Genomic DNA, 22,478 nt, shown 5'->3' with positions numbered 1-22,478 from the left:
CCCATGCCAGAGTTCAGGCTCAAGTCCCAGTCACTCAGTGCTTCTCATCCAGCCCCCTGCTAATGCACTGGAAAAGCAATGGAAGATGGTACAAGTCAATGAGTTCCAGCCACCTACATGGGAACCTGCATGAAGTTCTTGGTTCCAGGCTAAGGCCCGACCCAGGCCTGGCCATTGGGAGCATTTAGAGAAGTGAACCCAATAGATGGAAGATCTCTCACTCTCATTGTCTCTATCACTTTGTCTCTCTCTCTCATGTGCATGCTCATGTGCACTCTTTTCTTCTCTGTCACTCTGATTTCAGATAAACAAATGTTTTTAAAATACATTTATTTATTCAGTTTCAAAGGCAGATTTACAGAGAGGAGAGATAAAGACAGCGAGAGTTCCCATCTACTGGTCCACTCTATAGATGGCTGCACTGGCCAGAGTAGGGCCAATTCAAAGTCAGCAGCCAGGAACATTTTCTGAGCACAGGGATCCAAGGCTTTGTGCCTTCCACTGCTTTCTGGATCATTAACTGGAAGCTGATCAGAAGTGGAGCAGCTGGGACATAAGCCAGTGCCCACAAGGGGTGCCGGAGCTGCAGATGAAGGTTTACACTGATATGCCACCATATGTTCCCCACATCAAAAAAAAATTTAAAAGAACACATAACTACATGTGGGATAATCTATATATGTCTGTGTGCAAGTACACACACAGCATCACTATGACAGAATGCATGGAAAACTGCAGGTAGTATGTAATAAGTATTTGCTAAATTTGTTTCAACTATTCAACCAACACCTGCACCCCCAGGCCCGGAGGTGGAAACAGCGTCAAACACAGCAGAGCAGACACTGGGTAAGCTGACAGCACCTTCCCTGTGGAGCTCCTGGGGCTGCTACTATTTCTAAAGTTGCCGCATCATGCTCCTCCGCCCCACCTTAGTGCCCACCTGCGTCATTCTGTGGGTATACCTGCGGGAAGCCCCTTAATACCTCCTGAGCATCCTCAGCAGCAGCAGCCAGCTCTTTCTTGCTCCTTCCTATCCTTCAATCAAACTGAAAACAGCATTTTGGCCCAGAGTCAAGAAGGCTGCCTTCTGTGCCTCATAAACAGCCCAAGGCAGCAGCCAAGGAGGGCAAGGAGCCAACTGAGCAACAGTATAACGAGCCTGCAGCTTCCGCAGTAAACACCTTGCTGGTGGTGAGGACAGCGGGCAGGCGGTCTGGGGTGCTTGTTAAAATGTCAGCATGGCGGACTCTGAACTCACAGCTACTTGTTCAGAGCACACTGGCTCTGCACCTGCCATGTGCCCTGCACAGTGGGAACAGATCAACAAAGCCCAGATCCTCATTGGCTGCGTATGCACCTCCACCACACCCCAGACCCTCGCTGGGATGCCTCCAGGGACAAAACTTCTCCCTGCAGATGTTAAAACCAAGGCAAGCACTGGGCCCAGATGATGCAGCTCTCACATCCACCTCACAGCCCTGGGACTCCAGATGCCGGTCTCCTGCAGATACATCCCTGGGAGGCAGCAGTGATAACTCAGGGTCATCTGTGTCAAGAGCTGCATGGAGATCTTGGCTCCTGGCTCAGCCTGGCCCAGCCTTAGCCAGGGCAAGCCATTTGGGGAGTGAACCAACAGATGGAAAATTTCTGCATGTGCTGTCTGTCACACAGATGACAGCACAGAAATAATTTTTTTTAAATATAGACACATAAGAGACTGATAGAATTGATTCCTTATGAAGGACTACAGTATTGTAACAAAATGGGAAAAATCTGATGGGGGTGAGAGTGTGGGGGGGAATCCCAGCCTATACGAAATTATACCACATAATTCAAAATTCAAAATAAAATATATTTATAAGTAAATATAGATGCAACAAACTTACAGTTTTATTGCACAGAACACATTTATCTTTTACTCCCTACAAGAAGTCCTCTCATTTTTATTATTAAAAACTTATTTTATTTATTTGAAAGGCAGAGTTAGAAAGACATTTTCCATTCGATGGTTCACTTTCCAATAGGTTACAGTGGCCAGTACTGGTCCAGGCCAGAGTCAGCAGCATGGAACTCTTGGGCAAATGGCAGGTGCCTTAGCACTTTGGGTATCTTCTATTGCTTTCCCAGGTGCACTATCAGGGAGTTATATCAGAAGCATAGCACCATCCACACCAGGCTGAGGCCACGGGCTTGCCCTGCTGGCCCCCAGCTCTCTTTGGTGTGGCTGCTTCCGAGATGTCTCCCTTGGGAGGTTGTGTGTGTCATCGGCTGGGGAGGACCGACTGAATTTTTTTTTTTTTAAAGATTTTTATTCATTTTATTACAGCCAGATATACAGAGAGGAGGAGAGACAGAGAGGAAGATCTTCCATCCAATGATTCACTCCCCAAGTGAGCCGCAACGGCCGATGCGCGCTGATCCGAAGCCGGGAACCTGGAACATCTTCCGGGTCTCCCACGCGGGTGCAGTGTCCCAATGCATTGGGCCGTCCTCAACTGCTTTCCCAGGCCACAAGCAGGGAGCTGGATGGGAAGTAAGCTGCCGGGATTAGAACCGGCGCCCATATGGGTTCCCGGGGCTTTCAAGGCGAGAACTTTAGCCGCTATGCCACGCCTCCGGGCCCGACCTACTGAATTTTTCAGTGAGGCTGCAGATACTGTTGTGACCTAAGGAACACCTTCTGCTGCCTCTTTAGGGGGAACTAGGGAAGGGGGTGAGTTATGGCTCAGAAATCTACCATAGGCCCTGCAGTGGCAGCCAGCCACCTACCACCAGGGGACTATCTCAAATATCTGAGCAGATCACTGAAATCAAATTATTTGGAAATTCCTACACATGGTGCCTGTGTACATGAGAGAGAGACCTGGGCCACCACTGTAAATCTCAAATCTTCAGGAGGGCCCTGGGCTTCAGTTGCAACCCAGAAACAGGCAAGAGGGCTTAGGGACCTGGGTCTCCTCAAATCCGCCAAGCCCTATCTGGGACAGAGGGCAAAGTCAGCTGAGCAGAAAGCAGCACCCAATGTGACCTGCAGAATCCCGACCTTTAAATGAGTCACCCTGGCCCATCATTCCTGATGGTGACAAGTGAACACATACACCCCCATGCACTTGGGACAGAGGCTCCTGCCAGGTCTCTTTCAGGTGGCCAGGAACCCCTCTCCTTCCCAGAGCTGTCCTTTGGTCTGAATGAGGCACCTGCTGCATGCTATACTTTCGGGAGTGGGGTGGGAGTTACAAAATGACACACCAGAGATGAACCTCTGCTTTCCTGGGAGTGGACATGTATCTGCAACACACAAAGAAGGCTTGCAACTCACAACTCGATTGTTAAAAGAACTCAGCTTGAAAACAAGGAAAGAGCCTGAAGAGACCATTCTCTGAGGAAGTGACCCAAGCAGCTCAAGGCACACACGGAGACCCCAGGACCTCACAGGGTGCTCTGGACCAAAACGCAGCCATAGTCACCTCTGGGCTGCAAGCACGGGACAATGGCAAGCCAGGGCCACCAGCCACACACACTAATGTCCATGACAAACATGGGGACCAACGGGGATGCTGTGTCAGCCATGGAGACACCTTCAAGCAGCAGCAAAAATTAGACCAGGGTGGGATCTGTCCCCTGCTGGCACAGACTCCCCACAGGGACGGGGACACCAGTAATCATCCCAGCCAGGGGGGGACACTGAATGTTCCAAAACCAAAACACACATGATGCCAACTACAAGCACTTAAAGTAGAGCAATACTGAAGAAATGAAGTACATCAGAATTCTTTTAAAAAGCTGTGTTTGGGTGCTGGCTTTCTGGTGCAGCACATTAAACCACCATCCATACCAGCATCCCAGGTGGATGTGGGCCGCTTCATTTCTGATCCAGCTCCCAGCATTTGAGAAAGCAGCAGAGGATGGTCCAAAGACTTGGGAGACTGAGATGGGATTCCAAAAGGTTAGAAGTTTTTAACTTCCCAGCCCAGGCCACGGCAACCATCTAGGGAGTGAACTGCAGTAGGAAATATCTCTTTTTCCCCTTGTCTCTGCCTCTCTCTGTGAGTCTTATAAATAAATACATACATTAAATTGAAAAAAAAAAGTGGTGTTCAGCATTTCTATTCATCAGAGTAATGTAAATCAGAGTTACAATAGAATACTCTTTCTCACCTACCAGAAAGGATAGGACCAAAAACTCAGAGGGCAGTAAGTGTTGGCAAGAATATGGAACCCCCACCCTGGGGAAGCCCCTTGGAAAATGGCCCAGTAGTTCCTCAGTTACCGCAGAACTCAGAAATTTCACTCCTGTGTGTGGACACTAGAGAAAAGAAAAACACATGTCCTGAAAAACTCATGCAGACACTTAGAGAAGTATGAATTTTAGTAGCCAAAAGGTAGAAATAACCCAGATGCCCATCGTCTGTGGAAGAACGGATAAAAAAAAAAAAAACAAAAAAAAACACAAAACATGGACTATCCCAAGGGAATACTATTCAGCCGTCAAAAGCAATGTGATTCTGACATCTGCTACAGACAGATGAACCTAGAAAGCATCACATCAGATGAAAGGAGCCGCACTAAAGACCACACACGGTCGGAGTGCACTGATGTGGAACCCTGGGCCAGGGCAAAACCACCTGCTGTCAGGGCCTGCAGGCATGAGGGCTTAGGAGGTGACAACAGAAGGGTACACGTTTCTTTCCTGCACGACAAAGATGTCACAAGATGGACGGTGGAGCTGGATGCACAAATCTCTGAATATAATAAAGACCCACTGGCTCGCATGCTTGAGATGAGTGAATTCCATTTCCATAAAGCAGTTAACTCAGAGGATGGGGGGATGGGCGGTAACACACGAAAGTGACGCACAGGGTGCACAGCTGCCAGCGACCACGGAGCGGTGAGTCAGCGCCGCTCGCTCGGATGCAAGCCTGCGGACACTCGGATGCCATCTAATGCAAACCTGATGTGGAAGCCCAACCCCAGGGGCTCTGCTGGGAGCTGGGGCAGCCCAGGCCACGACAAGCCTAAAAGTTGATCCAGAGCGAGCCACCATCTAGACCTAGGCTCCGGGAGAAAGGAGGAGTCCACAACAAGCCCGCTGCACTGGGCCGTGTGGGAACCTGGGAGAGGCCCCAGGTGTGGACAAGACTCCAGGCATTTAGGAACTACCCCAGCTCGGCTCCCGGGAGGGAACAGCTGCAGGCCCCACCCCCTGGGAGGGGCTGGGTGAGAGGCCACGCAGAACTTGCTGGGCCCAGCCCATCTACAGCAAGCAATATGGTGGGTGTGGTGGGTGAAAGTGGAAATGCTAGACCCAGCTCCGCCATGGCCAAATCCTGTGACCTTGGCCTGGACTCAACGTCTCTGCTGGAGAATTAGGGCAGCACCTGTTTTAAGGGGTTGCCTAGACAAAGTAACATCCACAGGCCCCCCCAGTTAGTCCTAAAGTCTGTGCAACTGGTGGCACTTGCCACCCTGTTTGTCATCATCAAAGGGTGCATGGGCTCCTCAGGGGCTCAGGGCTGCCAGCCACACTTCCTAGCTACAGGTCTGTCTCTGCACTTGGCTATGCTGTGGCCCAGCTTTGACCCCTTGTTCCTAAATGCAAAGCCCTCAAAGTAAACAACAAGGGTTGAGTATCTTAAGGGGACAAGTCCTTGCCAAGGAAAAGAGATGGGAAGAAGATTGCTGCTGCTACTTATTATTATCATTATCATTATCAATGACACAGTTTTGCAGGTTTAGGGAGTCTTCCCTCCCTTCCCCAAGAAGGTGGTTTGAAAAGTGAAAAAGGATACATGGAGATAACAGGTCTCGCAGAAAGGTACCCATGGCAGGCATGGACACGACTCTCTCCTCTTCACCGTTGTAGGCATTCCTCTAACTTCTCTGATTTCCTTCTCTCTAAAGAGAAACCCCCTGCAAGGGCAGACAGTGAGCAGGAAACTGTGGACCCCTCCTGCAGAGCTTTTACCAGGAAATGAATAAGGTTGCTCTCCTTCTCCATTCCCCAGTTTGCCTGTCAAGTCACGGAGTTGCTAAGACACTAGGGCTCTGTCTCAGCTGGGGCCCTTCCCTGCTGGGCTACACAGGCTGTCTTCAAGCCTCAGGCACCACCGCTGGGGTCAAAGGGTTAGGAGGATGGAATGACGTAAGCAGTGGCTCAACACTCAAGGACCACACGTGAGCTGAGCCTTAGGTGTTGTCTCAGAACCTAGCCCCCTCTCCTACCACTTGGTGGAGGGAGGGAAGGGAAGGGAAGGGTGAGAAGTTGGCGGGGGCCTATGATCTACTCAGCAGCCCATGGCAGGTCAGTGATGTCATGGCTACCCAAACCGAAAGTTCCCAGGACAGAATGAGGTCAGTTAGCAGGAATACCTCTACACTGCTGTTGATAATGATGATGATGAAGAATAAAGTTTCCCAGGTCATCAAAAGCTTGGTAAATGGGACTGAAGGAGGGTTGGTCACTTTGCATATCTCTCCCCACCCACCACGCCCCCCGCCCCCCTCCCCCGGGCAGGGCCCCAGCAAGGAGGCAGGGTAAGGTTCCTGCCTGTAAGTGCTGAGAGACGTGCCTGCTGCCACAAGCCTTGCCCCACAACCCAGCCAGAGTCAGACTAGTAGCCAGACAGACCATGCCAGACTGGTAGCCACCCCCAGTTTCCATTCTGCAGGGCCCAGGAGCCATGTGGCCTGAGGCTTCCCCACCCTCCACTCCTTACCCCCACCCCTATCACTGCCACAGCCCACCCTGCTCAAGCCGGGAGCTCCGCCTGACTCTCTACTTTGGCCCCAAGTCCCAGCAGTGACTGCGGCTTCAGGAAGAGGAGACAGGAAGCCGCCTTGACTGCCAGGAGGCAGAGCTGCTGCCAGGCTCTGGGCTAAGGACCAGCTCCCTGCATCCAAGGTCCTGCAGTCTGCATCCTATGGCTCAGAAACAAGCCAGTGGGCAGTGGCACAGCACCAGGGAGGAGTGGCAGCCCGTGCCTTCCCAGCCACACCTCCTCACAGGCCCGGCCCCATAGTAGCAGCATGGCCCAGAGGGCTGCTGACTTGGCCTTGAACCACATGACATCACACATGTAAATGTTCAGCACTGAATCTGACACCCATCTGGGTCTGCAGTGAGCAACAGAGAGGGATGTGGTGGTGGCCAGGGCAGAGGGGCAAGGACGCAACCTGAGACACATGAATTACCATGCCAACAGCCCTGGCTCCATGACCATGGCCCTGACAATGCCCTGACCCTGGGCATCTCTGCTGTCCCTGACAAAGTTTGGGAGGGCAGATGAATCCCCACTATCCAGATAACAGGCCAATATGGCAGGTTGAGTGCCCCAAGCCTCAGGCAAGAGCCAAGCACAGGTTCTAGATTTCCTAGAATGCTGACACTGCAACAGGATGCAACAGCAGCTAATTAAAGCAGGCTCACTGTTCATTTCCCATGTTCATGGACACCTCTGCGTACAGCTTCCCCTAAGCCTTTTGCTGCAAGAACCCACATGCATGCATTCACTCAATCATTCATTCCTCAGAGAATGGCCAAGCAAGCTCTGTTCTAAGCAGTTCTAAGCTTCCCCTTCACAGGAAGCCAACAGCCCTGGGAAGGATGAGACGGGCATGAACAAGCAGGACCTGTGTCATGCCAAGTGGAAATCGCCACGGCAACACAGGAAGTAGAACAGAGAGAACTGGAGGAGAGTTTAAATGAGATCATCAAGAAAGCTGTCACCACGAAGGTGATGTGTGAGCCGGGGTGAGCTGGGGTCGGTGCTGCGGCACCACAGGTTAAGCCATGGCCCACAACACCAGCATCCAACTTCAAAGCAACAATTCAAGTCCCAGATGCTCTGTAACTAATCTGGCTAAAGCACCTGGGGAGGTAGTGGAAGATGGCCCAAGTTCTTAGGCCCCTGCATCCACATGGAGTTCCAGGCTCCTGGCTTTGGCCTGACAGCATTTGGGGTCATTGTGGGGAGAGGAGAATAAAAGATCTCTCACTTTCTTGCTCTCATTTTCTCACTTTTGTGCCTTTCTAATTAACAACAACAACAACAAAAAGTGACAGCAAAAAAAAAAAAAAAAAAAGAGAGAGAGAGAGAGAAAGAGAGAGAGGAGAGAGAGAGTTGGAGGGAGCTGAGGACAGACCCTGGCGATAGCCGGGGAGGACTGTCCTGTCAGGAAGGCAGGAAGGAGGCTCAAGACCACGGATAATGAACTGCCCAGCATCTGGATGTTCTCCCCCCACCCCACTTCCAGGAGGACTTGGACAGCGACAGGCCTCCTCTGGCTGCCAGTGGCCGAGACTACCGAGGAAGAGAGCAAATATGCTGGGGAAGCCCCTCCCTCAGTGTCATGCCAGGCTGTGCCCCCTTCTGGTTCCTCTTTCAGAGTCACCAGCCCCAATCTCCCACCCAGAGCCACCTGGGATTTGTCCAGTCTCACAGATCTTTCCTCAGAACTTCTACATCCCGCCCTTGCCACAAGGTCCCCCAGCAATGTCCTCCTAGCCTCACTCAATGTCAATGCACCCCTGCTGCTCCCAGCAGCTCCTGGTGGCTCCATCCGTGCCCTGGCATCTCTGTGTCCCTCTGTTAGTCACAAAACTGATCCCTGCCCCTGCTGATCTACTCCAGAAAGAAAGTGTGTTAAACAAGCATCCAGCAGGCTCAGGTCTTCAAAACCCACTCCCACAGACAGAGCCATACCAGAGAACTTCCTCTCACAGCTGTCCTCACCCATGGACTATGCATACCAGATGACAGTAACAGGGACCCAGGGTAACCCAGCCAGCAGTTTCAGTCTGCAGACCAGAACTGCTGGAACACATCACAGGGATGACAATCTCATATCACTGTTCACACACACACACACACACACACTTCTTTCTCACTGGCTCTGGGTGAGCTGCTGGTATGGTGAGGGCGGGGAGCCAGGGGTCCTGGACCCATGGGCCCTGACACTCCACACCCACCTGCTGCTGTGTGAACCCAGATAAGTCTTCGCCATTGGCTAAGCCTCAGTTGTCCAGTCTGGGAAATGGGAAGGAAACCTTGAGGCTCTCCAGAGCTCCTTCCAGGCCACAGTGGTCAGCAACTCAGGCCAAAGTCAGGGAGAACTGGAGCTCCCTGAACTGACACTGACCCCAGGCGGCAGCAGGGTGGTATCACGGCACCTGAGGTCACAGGAGGTTCTGCTGTGAGGGCACCCTGTGGTGCTGTCATCAGTATTTTTGGGACTCCTAGAGCTCAGAAGACACAGCCCAGCCCCAATGGTAAAACCCCCCACCCTAACACACACACACACACATGCACTCTCTCTCCACGCCTGGCAGACGGCTCAGGAACTTTCCATAGCAGGGCCTGAAGAACACGGAAATTCCTGGGCCCTACCACGTGAGGCCAGGAGGCAGCAAAGGCAAGTACAGCCTCAGAGGAGGGTACACACACACACACACACACACACACACACACACACACACCCTGGGCCACCCACCTCGCCTGCAGCCAGGGCTGGAAGACCCAGGGCAGTACCTTGCCTGAATGCAAGGCAGGCCTGTTCCCAAGGGCAGTAAGGTGATATCTGGCTTCCCTTCCATAGCATAATTAAATTATGAATCCAAGGTAATGGCAGGCACAGTTGTGAGGGGACAACAGCCCTGGGAATGGCAACCTTGGAAGGGATGGGAATTCTGGGGAGCATGGGGACAGGGCTCTAATGGTGTCCAGGGCTTGGGAACAAGCCTGCTGGGTTCCATCTCCATGTCCTTACTCCAAGATGCCATCAATACCACTGTGCAGTACTCCAGGTGCATGATTTCCAAGCAGGGGCCCATCTTACAGAAGCAAGAACTGAGGCTCAGAGATGCCAGAGAACACTTGCCTAGAATCAGCAAGGAACAATGTTGGCTAAACTGGCTGCACCTGCTCCTCCAGGTCTTGTGCTCAGCCTCTCTATGGGCCTCTCCTCAAGAGGTGGGGTCCAGGGGCAGGCACTGGGCCCAGTAGTTGACACTCATGTCCCACATCAGAGGGTCTGGGTTCCACACTACCTCCGGATCCTGACTGTAGCTTGCTGCTGACACACACACACATCCTGGAAAGGAGCAGCACTGGCTCTCTGGCAGTAATCGGGCTCCTACTATGTGGGAGATCTGAGGCTCCTGGTTTTGGCCTCAGACTAGTCCTTGGCCATGGCGGGCATTTAGTGAGTGAACTAATGGGCTGTTTCGTTCTCTCATTCTATCAATCTTTCTGTCTCTGAAATTAATTAATTTACTTTTAAAAGAGGTGGAATCCATTTCTACTCTTGGAAAAGCCCGCCAGGACCTGTGGCATTAGCCAACTCACATAAATTTTAAATGTTCAAGATAAAACACACTGAAAAAAATCCATACCAGAAATGAACAAATGTTAAGAGAGTATGGTCTTTTCCTTTCCTTCTATGGTTATTCTGATGGGGATATGCATGGGGCAGAAGGGGGAACATCAGAGGCTGGGCTCTTCTTCTCCAGAGTCCATTTCTTGTTCACACACTGCAAATACAAATTCCAACAGTAGACGCAGCACTTCTCTGGGTCTGAGGTTATCAAAGAAGCTAACCTAACCGGCCAGCCCCAGTGCCAGCCAGGGGCTAAGCCCAGAGGTGGAGGCTCACTGGGGAGGCTGGAGGTAAGCAGCCTCCCCTAGCCCACCACAGACCCATTGGGAGTGGCTGCACAGAGCCTGCATCGGGTGGGCTCCAGGCTCCCAGGCCACTGCTAACCAGCAGTGTCTGCCAGCAAGCAGGAGGGCAGGTGGTAGTGGGTGCACCACACCTGTCCATTTCTGGGTCAGGGGCACATGGACAGTCAGCCACAGAGAAAGCAGCTGGGCGGTCATCTCTGAAACCAGGCCCTTTGTCCTGGCCTGGCCTGGCCTGGCCTGTGTTCCCAGCATCCACCTGAAGGAGGCTCAACCCTGCAGCTGCAGGGACACACAGCTAACCACTGCCCCTTGGGCACCACCAGAGGGAAGATTCCAGACCACAGCACAAACTGGGTCAAGGAGCACACAGTCCTCTGGGGAAAACCAGCAGGCCTCAGGGAGGCTGGGCCAGCCTGAGCTCCTCTAGCAGTGGCAGTTGGAGAACTGGGGGATCCTCTGGGCTGCCTCTTCTTTCCCACCACTGCCCCTTAGGCACAGCAGACGCAATGTGCAAGGCCACACATGGCCCAAGTGTCCTGAATACAGGACAGCGCTTTGGAGGGAGGCCTGTGGAAACCTGTGCTGCACAGGTGAGACTCAGAGAGGGGCAAGGAGTCACTCCAAGCTGCACAGCACAAAAAGCCAAGCTGAAACGTGGGCACTCACACCCCGGGGCCAGGGACCAGCATGGACTGCCTCACTGCTGGGGCCTCAGCACCAACAGGAGAGTACTCAGAGGTGTGACCCTTGGAAGGTGACCTGCAGGTGGCAGAGACCAGGCCACCCCAACCAACACACGTGCTGGCGCCCTTGCCTTATCAGCCTCCTGAGCTGTGAGAGGCTTGGCATTGTTTATAAACTACCCTGATCTCAGCAACTCCAGCTATACACTAGGACTGTGACACTCCCCAGCAGTCCAAGGACCCTGGCACAGTGCCCTGCTATCCTCAGTTCATCCACTACCTTAAAATTCAGAACCTTCTAGGTAGAGATCTATCTTCCTGACTTCCCCTACAAAACCTCAGAGCTATCACAACAACATACTGGCACTGGATGGGGCCATTCTCTTCCTTACATGACCACACCCCTTCCAAGACATCCCTGGGCTACCTTGTCTTTCTCCTGCAGGAATCTGAAACCCCCCTGGCCTATCCCCTCATGCTAGGCGCCTAGCCCTGTGCTCCATGCACAGATCTCAGTCCCAGTCTCCAATTTGTAGAAATTTGTGACTGAGTTGGTAAGGAAGGGGAAGGCACCATAGCAGATGTGGCCTGCAGGTGCAAAGGCCAGGGGGTTTCAAAGTGAAGCTGGAACAATGAGAGGGATAGGTCAGCAGGGAAGCAAAGTGGGGTGAGACACAAGGCCCTGCCCCTTCCAGGGTCTCTCAACACAGATGCATGGGGGCTGCTGCCTGTGGGCCAAGATGTAAAGTGACAGGCCCCTGGACATGCAAAGCATCAGTGGAGACTTCAGGGCTCCACACTCCTCCACCTCCTACAGGGCAGACCTGGGGGCTTCCCAAAGTGCTGCTGGGACAGTGTACTCACTCACCCGGAGGCCAGAACTGGGGCAAAGCCAGGTGCCTGGCACCAGAGTACCAATGATCCACAGGCAAATCCACCCTCACCAGGACTAATCAGGGTTTTAGAAACTACCTTGGCTACCCACACCCACAGGAACAAATTCGGGCTCTGTGGTAGGAAGAGATTTTCCAAACTGCATGTTCACCATTCCTTGCTCCTGGAGAGAACTGGGGAGACCTTCCCATCCTCAAATCCTGCGAAGATACAAGACTTCCTTGCCTGCAGAATGCCAACCATTCTTGCTCTGTGGCTTTAAAAGTTCCTCCTGATCCTTAAAACCCAGCCCAGTGACCAGCACTGTGGAACAGCAGACCCAGCATCCGTACTGGAACACTGCTTTGGGCCCTGGCTGCTCTGCATCTGACCCAACTCTCTACTAACAGACTAAGCAAGGTAGCTGAATATGGCCCAAGGACTTGGGAGTCCAGGATGGGGTTCGTGACTCCTGGCTTCACCTGGCCCAGCCCTGGCTGTTGTAGCTATTTGGAGAGAGAATCAGTAGATGGAAGATCTGTCTACAGCTCTCCCTCTGTCACTCTGTTTTTCAAATAAATAAATGAATCTTCCAAAACAAAGAAGGGGGAAAAAAAACAGCCCTTCCCCTATGGCGCCTTCCCTGAGCACCCCTCCTTCTCAGGACCTCTTCAAGCCACGCATGGGTGCATGACACTCCCTCAAGTCCCCATGGTCACTGAAACTTGATGCCCACAGCTGGGAGCTTCCAGTGCACAGTGACAGAGAGGACGAGCTGCCTCAACTGTATTCCCAGGACTGGATAGGAAGGGGCCCTGAACCAGGACCACACATTGTTAAAGGAGCAACCCACTCAGTCCCTCTCAGCACCTCTCTGTCCTGGAAGGGGCGGGGTTAACGTGGACCCACATGATATATTCCCACACCCAGGGCTGAGCAGGTGCCCACCAACCCCTTCTGTGGGGAACCATGTCACAGTATGGCTTGGCCTTGGATTCCTGCTGGTGACCTGCACAGTACTGCAATACAGAGATCTCTAATACTGTGTGTAATACATAAATCACCTTTAATTGCTGAAGAATTAATACAAAAAGTAATAAATAAAAGTAAGCAACTCACTTGGCTTGGATGTTAACACACTAGGGTCCCACACTGGAGTGCATGGGTTTGAATCTCAGCCCCCGCTTATGTGCCCCCTGGGAGGCAGCAGGTGATGGCTCAAATCTTTGGGTCCTGCCACCCATGTGCGAGATCTAGGCTGAGTTCTAGGCTCCTGGCTTCAGTCTGACCCAACCCCGAATGTTGCAGACATTTGGGAAATGAGCCAGAGGATGGTAAGCTCGCTCGCTTGCTCGCTTGCTCGCTTGCTCTCAATTTGACTCTATCTGACTCTTAAATAAATTTTTTTTAAAAAGTAACTCAAATATGCTTCCATTAATACACACTGACACAATCCCTGACTATAAACCAGAGGCTGCACTTGACCTAATCTCATTGAAGCCTCTAGCTCCCCTCCTGAGCGCCAAGGCCTCCAGGCCCAAAGATCCAAAAACTTCCTCAAGGTCAAACAGCCTGTGCTTCCCCACTCAGGGCTGTCTTCCTAATGAAGGTTAGGATCAGCAATACTTGTTACTGGTCCAGGTCAGCTACTTGTTCATTGTTCCCAGGCCATTTCTGGGACAGCTCTGCACACAGTTCCCCTGCTGAATGTATACAATGGCTTACAGGATAAGGATGGAGTTGTACCACCACCATAATTAGTTCTAGAACATTGTCAGACCCCCCACAAAGAACTTCTTACTCCAGCTATTAGCTCCTCATTCTCTTTCTAGTTCCATTTTTTAAATTTAATTTTTCAAAAATAAAAGAGAACAAAATATCTCAAATGACTACAACAGCAAGAGCTGGACCAATTCAAAGCCATGAACTCCAGTTCATCTCTCCACATGGGTATGGGAGCCCAAGCAAGCACTTGGGCCATCTTTTGCTTTCCCAGACACATTGATAGGGAGCTGGATTGTAGTGGCGTCTTAACACACTGCACCACAGTATGGGTCCCTGAAGTTCTACTTTAAAGGCACAAAGACTGAGGACAGAGGCTCAGGAGCTTCGCTGTGGCCACTGCTGTGCGAAGCAGCAGGGCTGGGATCCAGCCTCCCCGCCTCCTCCCCACACTGCCTGCCTGGGTTTACTTCGTGTAACATATCAGAAATGCAGGCTCTTGGAGTGAAAGACGGAACCAGATGTGACCTTACACATGCAGCTGCTTCTCTGCCAGACTCTGACTCACAGAGACGCTGAAGGCAAAGGGGGGAGGCCCGACAGCCCAGCGCAGAACCCCGAGGCACAGGATCTGGGCAGGCAATGGGGGAGCAGCCCTACAGGAAGCTGGTGGCCTGGGGTCTAGAGGAACACAGTGGAGGCAGGGCACCATGAGAAGTAGAAACCCTACTCTGTGGACTCCCAACCTGCTCCCCACAACTCCTGTGGGACCCACAAAGAGCTGCCCCCAGTCCAGGTTCCCAGGTCCCTCCCAAGTACAGAGTAGCAGCAGCTCTGATGTACGGCCCATCAGATCGCTGCTGTTCCTCAGGGACATTCCCACTGGGACTCTCAGCCTAACAGCATCCTAATCCCAGAGGACTGGGCCTCCCCAGAGCCCTTATTTCCTGCCTCTGAACAGCCTCAGAACCGCCTGGGTCAGTCATTTTCCCAACACTTTCTTCCATGTGTATGCCTGAAAAGGCCTGAGCTGATGCCACCTCCACCAGGGAGCCTACCTAGATGTTCCAAACAAAATCAAAGGGTCCTTTAGCTGATCTCTCATAGGTCTGCAACTGGCCCACAGGTGAGCAGCCCCGGATGATGGCTGCAGCCCATGCTGAAGCATCCAGCTGCTGCCAGCGAGGACTGAGCCACCAGCACACGTGACAGACAGCTACAAATCTCTGCCCACTAGGGGTTTCATCCATCATCCACAGCAGGGACCACCAGGAAGTTCATGAGGCCATGGAGGCCAACAACAGGGACCAATGTTGCTTTTCCCTGAACCTGTAGCCCAGCCCAGGCCCAACCTGGCCCAGCACTGGCACCAGGAATAGCCAAGGAGACAGGATTTTCAGGGGTCTGGTTTCAAACTGCATCAAGACCACAGCCGGCAGCAGCCTCTGCAATGCTCCCAGGAGGCCTTAGGGGCCAGAGCAGGAGGGTGCTGGCACAGAGGGGCGCACCCAGTCCTCAGGATCCCAGCCAAGCCTCTTGCAGGAAGCAGGCTGCCTTGTCCCCACTCCATGTCCCTTGAATCCTGCCTTTCTTCTAGATCTGCCCTGTGTGTCCCACAGGATCATCTCTCCAGCACCTGTGGCTTGGTATCACCTCCTCCCTCCACCATGTGCTTACTCAAGTTCTTCCCTCCATCCAGAGCTTCTTCCCCACCCACTGGCTCCAGCCAACTTCTATTCAACCCACAGGGCCCAGTTCTGATGCCACTTCTTGACCCCTAAGAGGATCACCACTCCCTTTTCCTGAGCACCAGGCACCCTGTGCCCTGGAATATCAACAAGTGCAAACTGCTGGAATGCAAACTGCTGCTAAGGCATCCAATTCCTCAAGAACAGGGCTGACTTCCTACAAAACAGGCAGCTGGACAATCACTGTGCAGACAGCAGGGCACTGCACAACACTAAGGCCCAGTTCCCAGAAGCCACCTGTGTCACCTTCACCTCGCTTCCCTCTGACTCCAGGTGCACATCTACAAAATAGGCACCATGAACGAATGTATTTAACAGGATACCCGCCTGCCTGTTCTACAGCCAGAGCTCAGGCCTTGCTGATACCTGTGTTTCTTTCATTTGCTTCTGTTCTCCCCGTAGACCTTGCCCGGGGCCAGCATCCAGGACCTTCTCCTTGGAAAGAATGAACATCTGAGAGGTGAGAGGAATGAGGCTGAGGTCCAGGGACCATGTTTAGGTGTTGAGAGTTAAAGCTTCTTATCAGACGTGACTGTACGTGACCGGTGAGGGCAACGATCAGCTGAGCTGGGACACTGCAAAACAGCCTTGTTGAACACAGGCAGCTTCCAAGAGCAGACTGGGAAGAAGGAAGTCCTTGGCCTGCTCTGTTGGAGAGCTCAGGCCTGGCCCAAGGAGGGCCAGGGTAAGCCCATCCACAGCCTTCCCCTGGGCCTGACCCAGTTCTTGACACAGCTACTTCACACGTCACAGCCTCAGGCCCCATCTGTCAGGGAGCAGACAATATAAGTAACACCTTTGGGGAGGGGGTGGGTGACTTACCCAAGGCCACCTAGGCAAGGGATACATTCACCCAGAGGCCACCCAGTGGCAGAACAGGCATCTGAGCAATGCTCAGTCCTAGGCCCAGCCAACAGCCCCCACTCTGCCAGCCTCAAGCCCAGAGCACGAGCTATCCTCACACACACTGAAACTATATAGTTGCCGGGTGGCTGTGTCAGGGTCCTAGGCACCCTGGTCCCTGCAGTCAGTCATTGGTTGTCAATAGATTGACGCTAAGTGGGGCTGACGAGGACTCCCCACACCCCAAGCTCAAGTATGCATGTGCTAAGTAGCTCCCCATCACAGGAGCAGCCCAAATCCTGGCACCCAAAGACTTGTGTCCACCTGTGCAACAACTTCAGGAAGAACTCATGGGGTCACCATTTAGCAAAGCTGCCGGCCTCCATCAGCTCTTCCTAGCTCTCTTGCATGGATACCACATCCCTGCATAACTCCTTGGAACACCTACATTTTCACTGAGACTCCAGTGAAGGGTTCCCGTGCTCAGCATGGCACAGCTAGGCTGGCAATGGGTGCTCTACCTAGAAGTCAGGCAAGACCTTGGGCTCCCCTGCTCACGTTACAACCTTTTTTCTCAAAGACAGCTCTGTGAAACCCTTGCTCCACTTACCTACAAATTTCCAAAAGACACATCCTGAGTTTTCTCCCCTAGGACATAGATTCTACACCCCTGACAGGTGCTCCAGGGATTCTGGCATCCTGTTCTGCTTTAAACCCAACCAGTGCTCGGGTCAAGCCTCTCAGTGGGAGGCCTAATCGCATCCAAGGAAGTACAAGCTGGTATTGGAGTAAGCAAAGGTAACTAGCTCCTTCATAGACAAAGCACAGACATACACACAGGATCTGTGTCATTGGAGCATCTCAGGTGGGGACATTTGACAAGGGGGCAGTGATCAGGGCAAAACGGTCTGCAATGCCTCCCTAGGGGCTAACACTGAATATACGGTGAAGAGGCACTAGCTTAGACAAAGATGGTGCGTACTGGGCAAGGACTTGCTTCATGGGAATGGGGAGATGGAAGGAACGCTCCCCCTGAACCACTCTTTCTCTCTCAAAGCCCAAGAGCCTAAGGACAGGTCAGTCCCTTTTGGAGTCCATTAGCTCAGACTTGTCCCCAGCTAAGTAGAAGCCTGCAAAGAGCCACGCACCAGGTCTCTAGGCTGACATATAAGCTCGTAAGGGACTCCCAGGCCAAGGAGGGAACCATGAAGGAAGTGAGAGCAGCTGCAGTGGAGAATGAGAGAAAGAGACCAACCTACACTATTACCATCTTATCTGAGAGTGCCAATTCCTTCCCTGTTGCTGTAGTTCTGATCCAACTCCCTGTTCATGCACCTGGGAAGGCAGTTAAAGATGACCCAAGTGCTTGGGTCCCTACATCCACGTGGGAGACCTGAAGGAAGCTCCTGGCTTTGTTCTGAACCAGCCCAGTCATTGTGACCATCTGTGGAGTGAATCAGTCAACAAGAGACCTTTTTCTCTGTCTCTCCGTCTCATACTATCTCTGCATATCCAACAAATACATAAATCGAAAGGAAGAAGCAAACAAGTCAGCCAGCAAGCAAGCCACTGTGGCTTTCTGGTTTGCAACATGGAGCCAACTAGCTGGGACATGGCCATTGCCTGGGGGAGGAGAGAGTTCTCAGGAGCCCAGGCAGAGCAGGCCAGCTTTGGGAGGAGTAGGGCAAGCAGGTGACACAACAGCAGACATACGAATGCCCATGAGAAGACTGAGCCCTGGCCATGCTCCTGACATGTGTCAACCCCAACTGCAGTATTGACATCAGCAAGTGAGTGATGTGAAGGCAGGGGCTGAGTCTGCTCCAGGCACTGCTAAGTCCCTAGCATCTGGAACTGTACACACATGCAGCACGAAGGAGTCCCCATATTCCACACAAGGCAAAGAGCCACAGGAAGTTGACATATCCACAATCCCACAGCTACCTCATAGTGCAACTACGATTCAAAGCCTGGCAGCTACCAGAGCCTGCCCCTTATTCCTCCTCCTCCTTTTCCTCTTCGTTCTCCTCTACCTTCTCCTTCCCAATTGGCTGTGTCAGGGCGTAGGCCCACGGTGGCTGAAGGATTGATCTCATCCCAGTTTGGCCCCCAATTAGGCCTGATAGAACATACTCCTGGTAGCCTGCACAGGCACACAGTTCCCTCTATGGAAGACAGCAAAACCCCTGACTTGGGTCACACTGTACCACATGCCTTAGGAGCCCTAGACACAGGGGAGTCAAGAAGCAAGTTGTGTGAGCTTGGACTGGGGGCGGGTGCAGAGTGGGGTGAGGGGTGTATCCCTTACCAGTCCATCACAGTTGCTAATGGCCACAGTTGCCCCAGGCATGCCGGTGACACTGCCTGTGTACACACAGTCCTGGTGCAAGGGCTGCCGGAACAGCTCCTGAAAATCCTCCTGCCACTCCACCATGGCTCCTGGCACCACCAGTCTCTGGTTGGGCCGCAGGCCTAAGTGCAGTTGTTCCCCAAACACAGTCACGTTGAAGTAGAGGGAGAAGGGCTCCTGTGTGGTGGTCCCGAGGGGGCTGCGAGCCACCCGTAGGTGTGGTCCATCCATGTGCTCAGTCATCGTGGAGGTGGTGGCAGTGGCTGCTGCTGCTGCTGGGCCTGACACCACATGGGAGAGGAAGCGTCCCCGAAAATCGGTGCTGAAGGGCACTGTGACGCCATAGTCGTTAAGCTTCTCAGAAAGCCGCAGCTCTGTTAGAAGCAAACAGAGGAGTCACTTCAGGTGGCAGTCATCCCACAGGAACAACCCTGACAAGGACCCCTTAGCCCAAGTGCATCCCCTGTCCCATGTGGCTTCCACACCTGCATCAATAATGTTGACATACTCTGAGAACCAATTTCCTCCCTGAAGCCCCCAAGGCCCTTCTGAAATGTGGGAGAAGAAAACAAACCAGGCCAAACAAAGACTCTTAGCAACAAGGATTCCAACCTTGGGTACTGCCTAAAAGGACTGAAATTCCACAAAAGCCCTAGGGCAGAGAGAAAGAGAGAACATCTATCTGCCCAACCTGCCTAAAGGTGCTGAAGTTACCAGCCCAGCCTGGGCCAAGGCCCTCCTCACCAAGCTCCCAAGAACACAGCTGGCAAAACAAACACACCTAGAAACCCAGGGGTTCGTGGGCACGCTCAGGGAGAGAGGCGGGGTGGGAGGGAACAAGCCAGCTCTCTAGTTCTCCAAGGTTAAAAAACTTTTTCAAGCACTACTGCTGTGGCGGCTGCTGCAAGTTCTGGATGGTCCAGGCTGGATAAATATAGATCTTCAAAAATAAAAGGAGACACAGGGGGTGACCTGCCCACTTGGGCTGAGTTAAGGGTGAGGTCATGGCCCCAAGCTCCAGGTCCCCCGCCAGCGGGCCCCATCCTTATGCGGCTCTCCCTGAACCCAGCCAGGCTGGGCAGGGATGACAGCTCCCTGGCTTCTGAGCCTGGTGATTCATAGAGACAAGTTTGGGAGGAATTCTCCTTTCCACAAACTCCATCATTTGCCTCCCGCTAGATAAAACCTAGAAGATGCTGTGTTCTGAAGCGTCCCCTCCTCCTCCGCCAAACTCAAGGTAGTGATAGGAAATGCCAACTCCCCCAGAGCTATACCCTTTTTTACATAAGACCCCAAGGTAGCTGGAAGAAGCGGCCCATGGTGGCATGGGAACAAGACTGACAAAACAACATGCACCGTGCCTACAATGTCCCTCTTGAAGCTCAGAGCACACAGAGGGCACGGGAGCTGGAACGTAAGGGTAGCAGGTGGCAGGTGGTGGATACCATTTTCCACCCACTGAGACAGTCTAGAGTCTCAGAACAATCTGCTGGGCCGAGACCAGGACCCGTACCTCTCTGCTAGAGAACAGAGAACAGGTGCCCCCATGTTCTTCCGGCAATCACCTGCTAGCCTGCTTCTGTATGTGTGACAGCTGGACACATGCAACACAAATTGGACACAGAGCAGCTAGTGGGGGAAAAAAGACCCAAACAGCAGAGCCAGAGACAAGTTACCAACCCCTAGGAAGATACCCGGTGTCCCCAGATACCGTCCTAAAGTAACAGTAGGACAGTGCCAGAGGCACACAGAGAACAGAAGAAAGCAGCTACATCCCCAGTGTGCGAACTATCTCCCACCTGCCTCCCACCCACTGGAGTCCTGTGCGGCTGTCTCACGCACTTTAGCACCCCTGACTTCACAGGACCCTGCACGCCCGCCCCGCAACGCACCTGGGGTCTCGCTGCCTGGGGCGGCACAGAGCGCGCACTGTAAGGGCAGCAGCCAGGACAGCAGCGCGCCTAGCCGTGCCATGTGGCCGCGCGCGGGGAGACGCGGGGCCCGGCAGGCGCCCAAGACCCGAGCAGCGCAGCCTTGGGACGAAACCGGGACGCGCCCTGGGGCTGCCCAGTGGCGCTGGAGGCCCTCGGTCTGCTGCTTGCTCACTCCTGGTCCCCACCGGGCGACGCCGCTGCCTGGACCGTTGGCTCCGGATGCCTGAAGTGGCCGACTGGAGAGCAGAGGCAGCTGTCGACCTGGCCGGTCGGTTCGCTCGAGCTAGGACTGTGCGGGCCGCGGCGGGAGTAGACTAGGACGGCGGGGCGGGCCGGGGGGTGGGCAAACCGGGCGGGGCGGGGCCGGGCGCGGGTCGGGGTGGGGGGCGCCATGCGCCCGGGGGCGGGGCGCGAGGCTGGGCGAGCGGGCGGCCGGGATCGGAAGTGCCACGCGGAGCCCGAGCAGGGGTTCCTGGCGCTCGGGGCAGTTGTCCCCTCGGTCATCAGGCTCTTTGGACGGATGGCCCAAATCTGTTTTCCATAGCCGCTCTGCCCCCGTGTCAGCCGCAGGACCCGCTGCTGCAGCTGCGGCTACAGAGGCTGGGTGCCAGACTGCGTTTGGGGGGAAAGGGTGGCTGAGCGTCCCTAGGACGGACATCTCGTTCTTTCTCTTCTAGTGATCATGGTGTCCACCCTTTCACCTACCCATTCTGCAGACTGTGGTTCCCTGGGCCCGGGGCTGGCTTGTGTGCTGACCTAGAACAGAGCTGTACCAGGTGAGGGAGCAACCTCCCTGTCCCGACCCCCAGCTTCACAGAAGGCCCTGATTCAAATCAGCCCTAGCTCTGTGCCTATTCCTGAACAACGCTCAACAAGCAGCCACCCTCTCCCAGGCCTCCCCTGGCTTCAGCACCTGCTGTGGCCTAAGGAGGTAAGCAAGCAGGAGTCTGGTCTGAGACTGGTATTGAAAACAACTCAGGAAGCAGGGCCCACAGCTCCCCAGGTTGCACTTAAACCCTGTTCCCTCTCCTCCCAAGGTTGGAGAAAGAAGGTCCTGGTTCGTTCTGGGAACTGTGGCGTAAAGACCGCAGGGCCAGCACACTGTGCAGCAGGTCCAAGAGCAGAAGGCTGGGTACCAGGCAGCATCAGCGCGTCCAGTTATTAGCAAAATGCACAATCAAACCACTGCACATTAACTTTACAGAGTTCTTCTTTCTCCTCCTTTTGAGAAGCCCAAGGCCAATGGTGTTTTCTGGGTGAGGACAGATGGAGCAGAAATATGGGAAACTAAGAGACTGGGGCTTGACCAGGCTGGAGTCATCCAGTCTTGGCCTTTCCTATCCCAAAGTATCAGTTTTCCAAGCGGTAGAGTGGGGACAGAGGTGAAGCACTGGCCTATGGCTGGGTTAGTTTCTCCCCTCTCTACAGAACCCCAGGGAAAGCCCAGGTCCACTCCACCCCCTTCTTCCTGCCTCTAGAGGAACAGGACAGCTGGCCCCCAGGAGGCCTGACTCAGGAACTGAGAGCCAGGGGCCTTCCCTGGAGCAGTCTTGGCCAACAGCAGGCCAAAACTCACCCAGGTTCTAGGCTCCACCCCCTTGCCTGGGGTCACAGTGGTCACTTTGTTGACAGGCAGTTGTGTGTGG

At 53.5% G+C, this 22,478-nt stretch overlaps 1 protein-coding gene across 2 annotated transcripts in view; it reads right to left on the bottom strand.

The window, feature by feature from the left end:
• Nucleotides 1-21,074, bottom strand: part of ADAMTS14 (ADAM metallopeptidase with thrombospondin type 1 motif 14) — a 61,716-nt gene extending 40,642 nt beyond the window's left edge. For both annotated transcript variants that reach the window (XM_058671492.1, XM_058671493.1), the window contains exons 1-2: nucleotides 20,791-21,074; nucleotides 18,857-19,272 (exon numbers count right to left, since the gene is read on the bottom strand). In XM_058671492.1, coding sequence (XP_058527475.1) covers nucleotides 18,857-19,272; nucleotides 20,791-20,872 — 498 coding nt within the window. In that variant the 5' untranslated portion in view covers nucleotides 20,873-21,074. The remainder of the gene's footprint in view (nucleotides 1-18,856; nucleotides 19,273-20,790) is intronic.
• Nucleotides 21,075-22,478: the final 1,404 nt, after the last annotated feature.

This window comes from Ochotona princeps, chromosome 13 (genome assembly GCF_030435755.1).
Source record: "Ochotona princeps isolate mOchPri1 chromosome 13, mOchPri1.hap1, whole genome shotgun sequence".
NCBI classification, from domain to species: domain Eukaryota; kingdom Metazoa; phylum Chordata; class Mammalia; order Lagomorpha; family Ochotonidae; genus Ochotona; species Ochotona princeps.
This window is presented reverse-complemented; position numbering and strand designations above follow the sequence as displayed.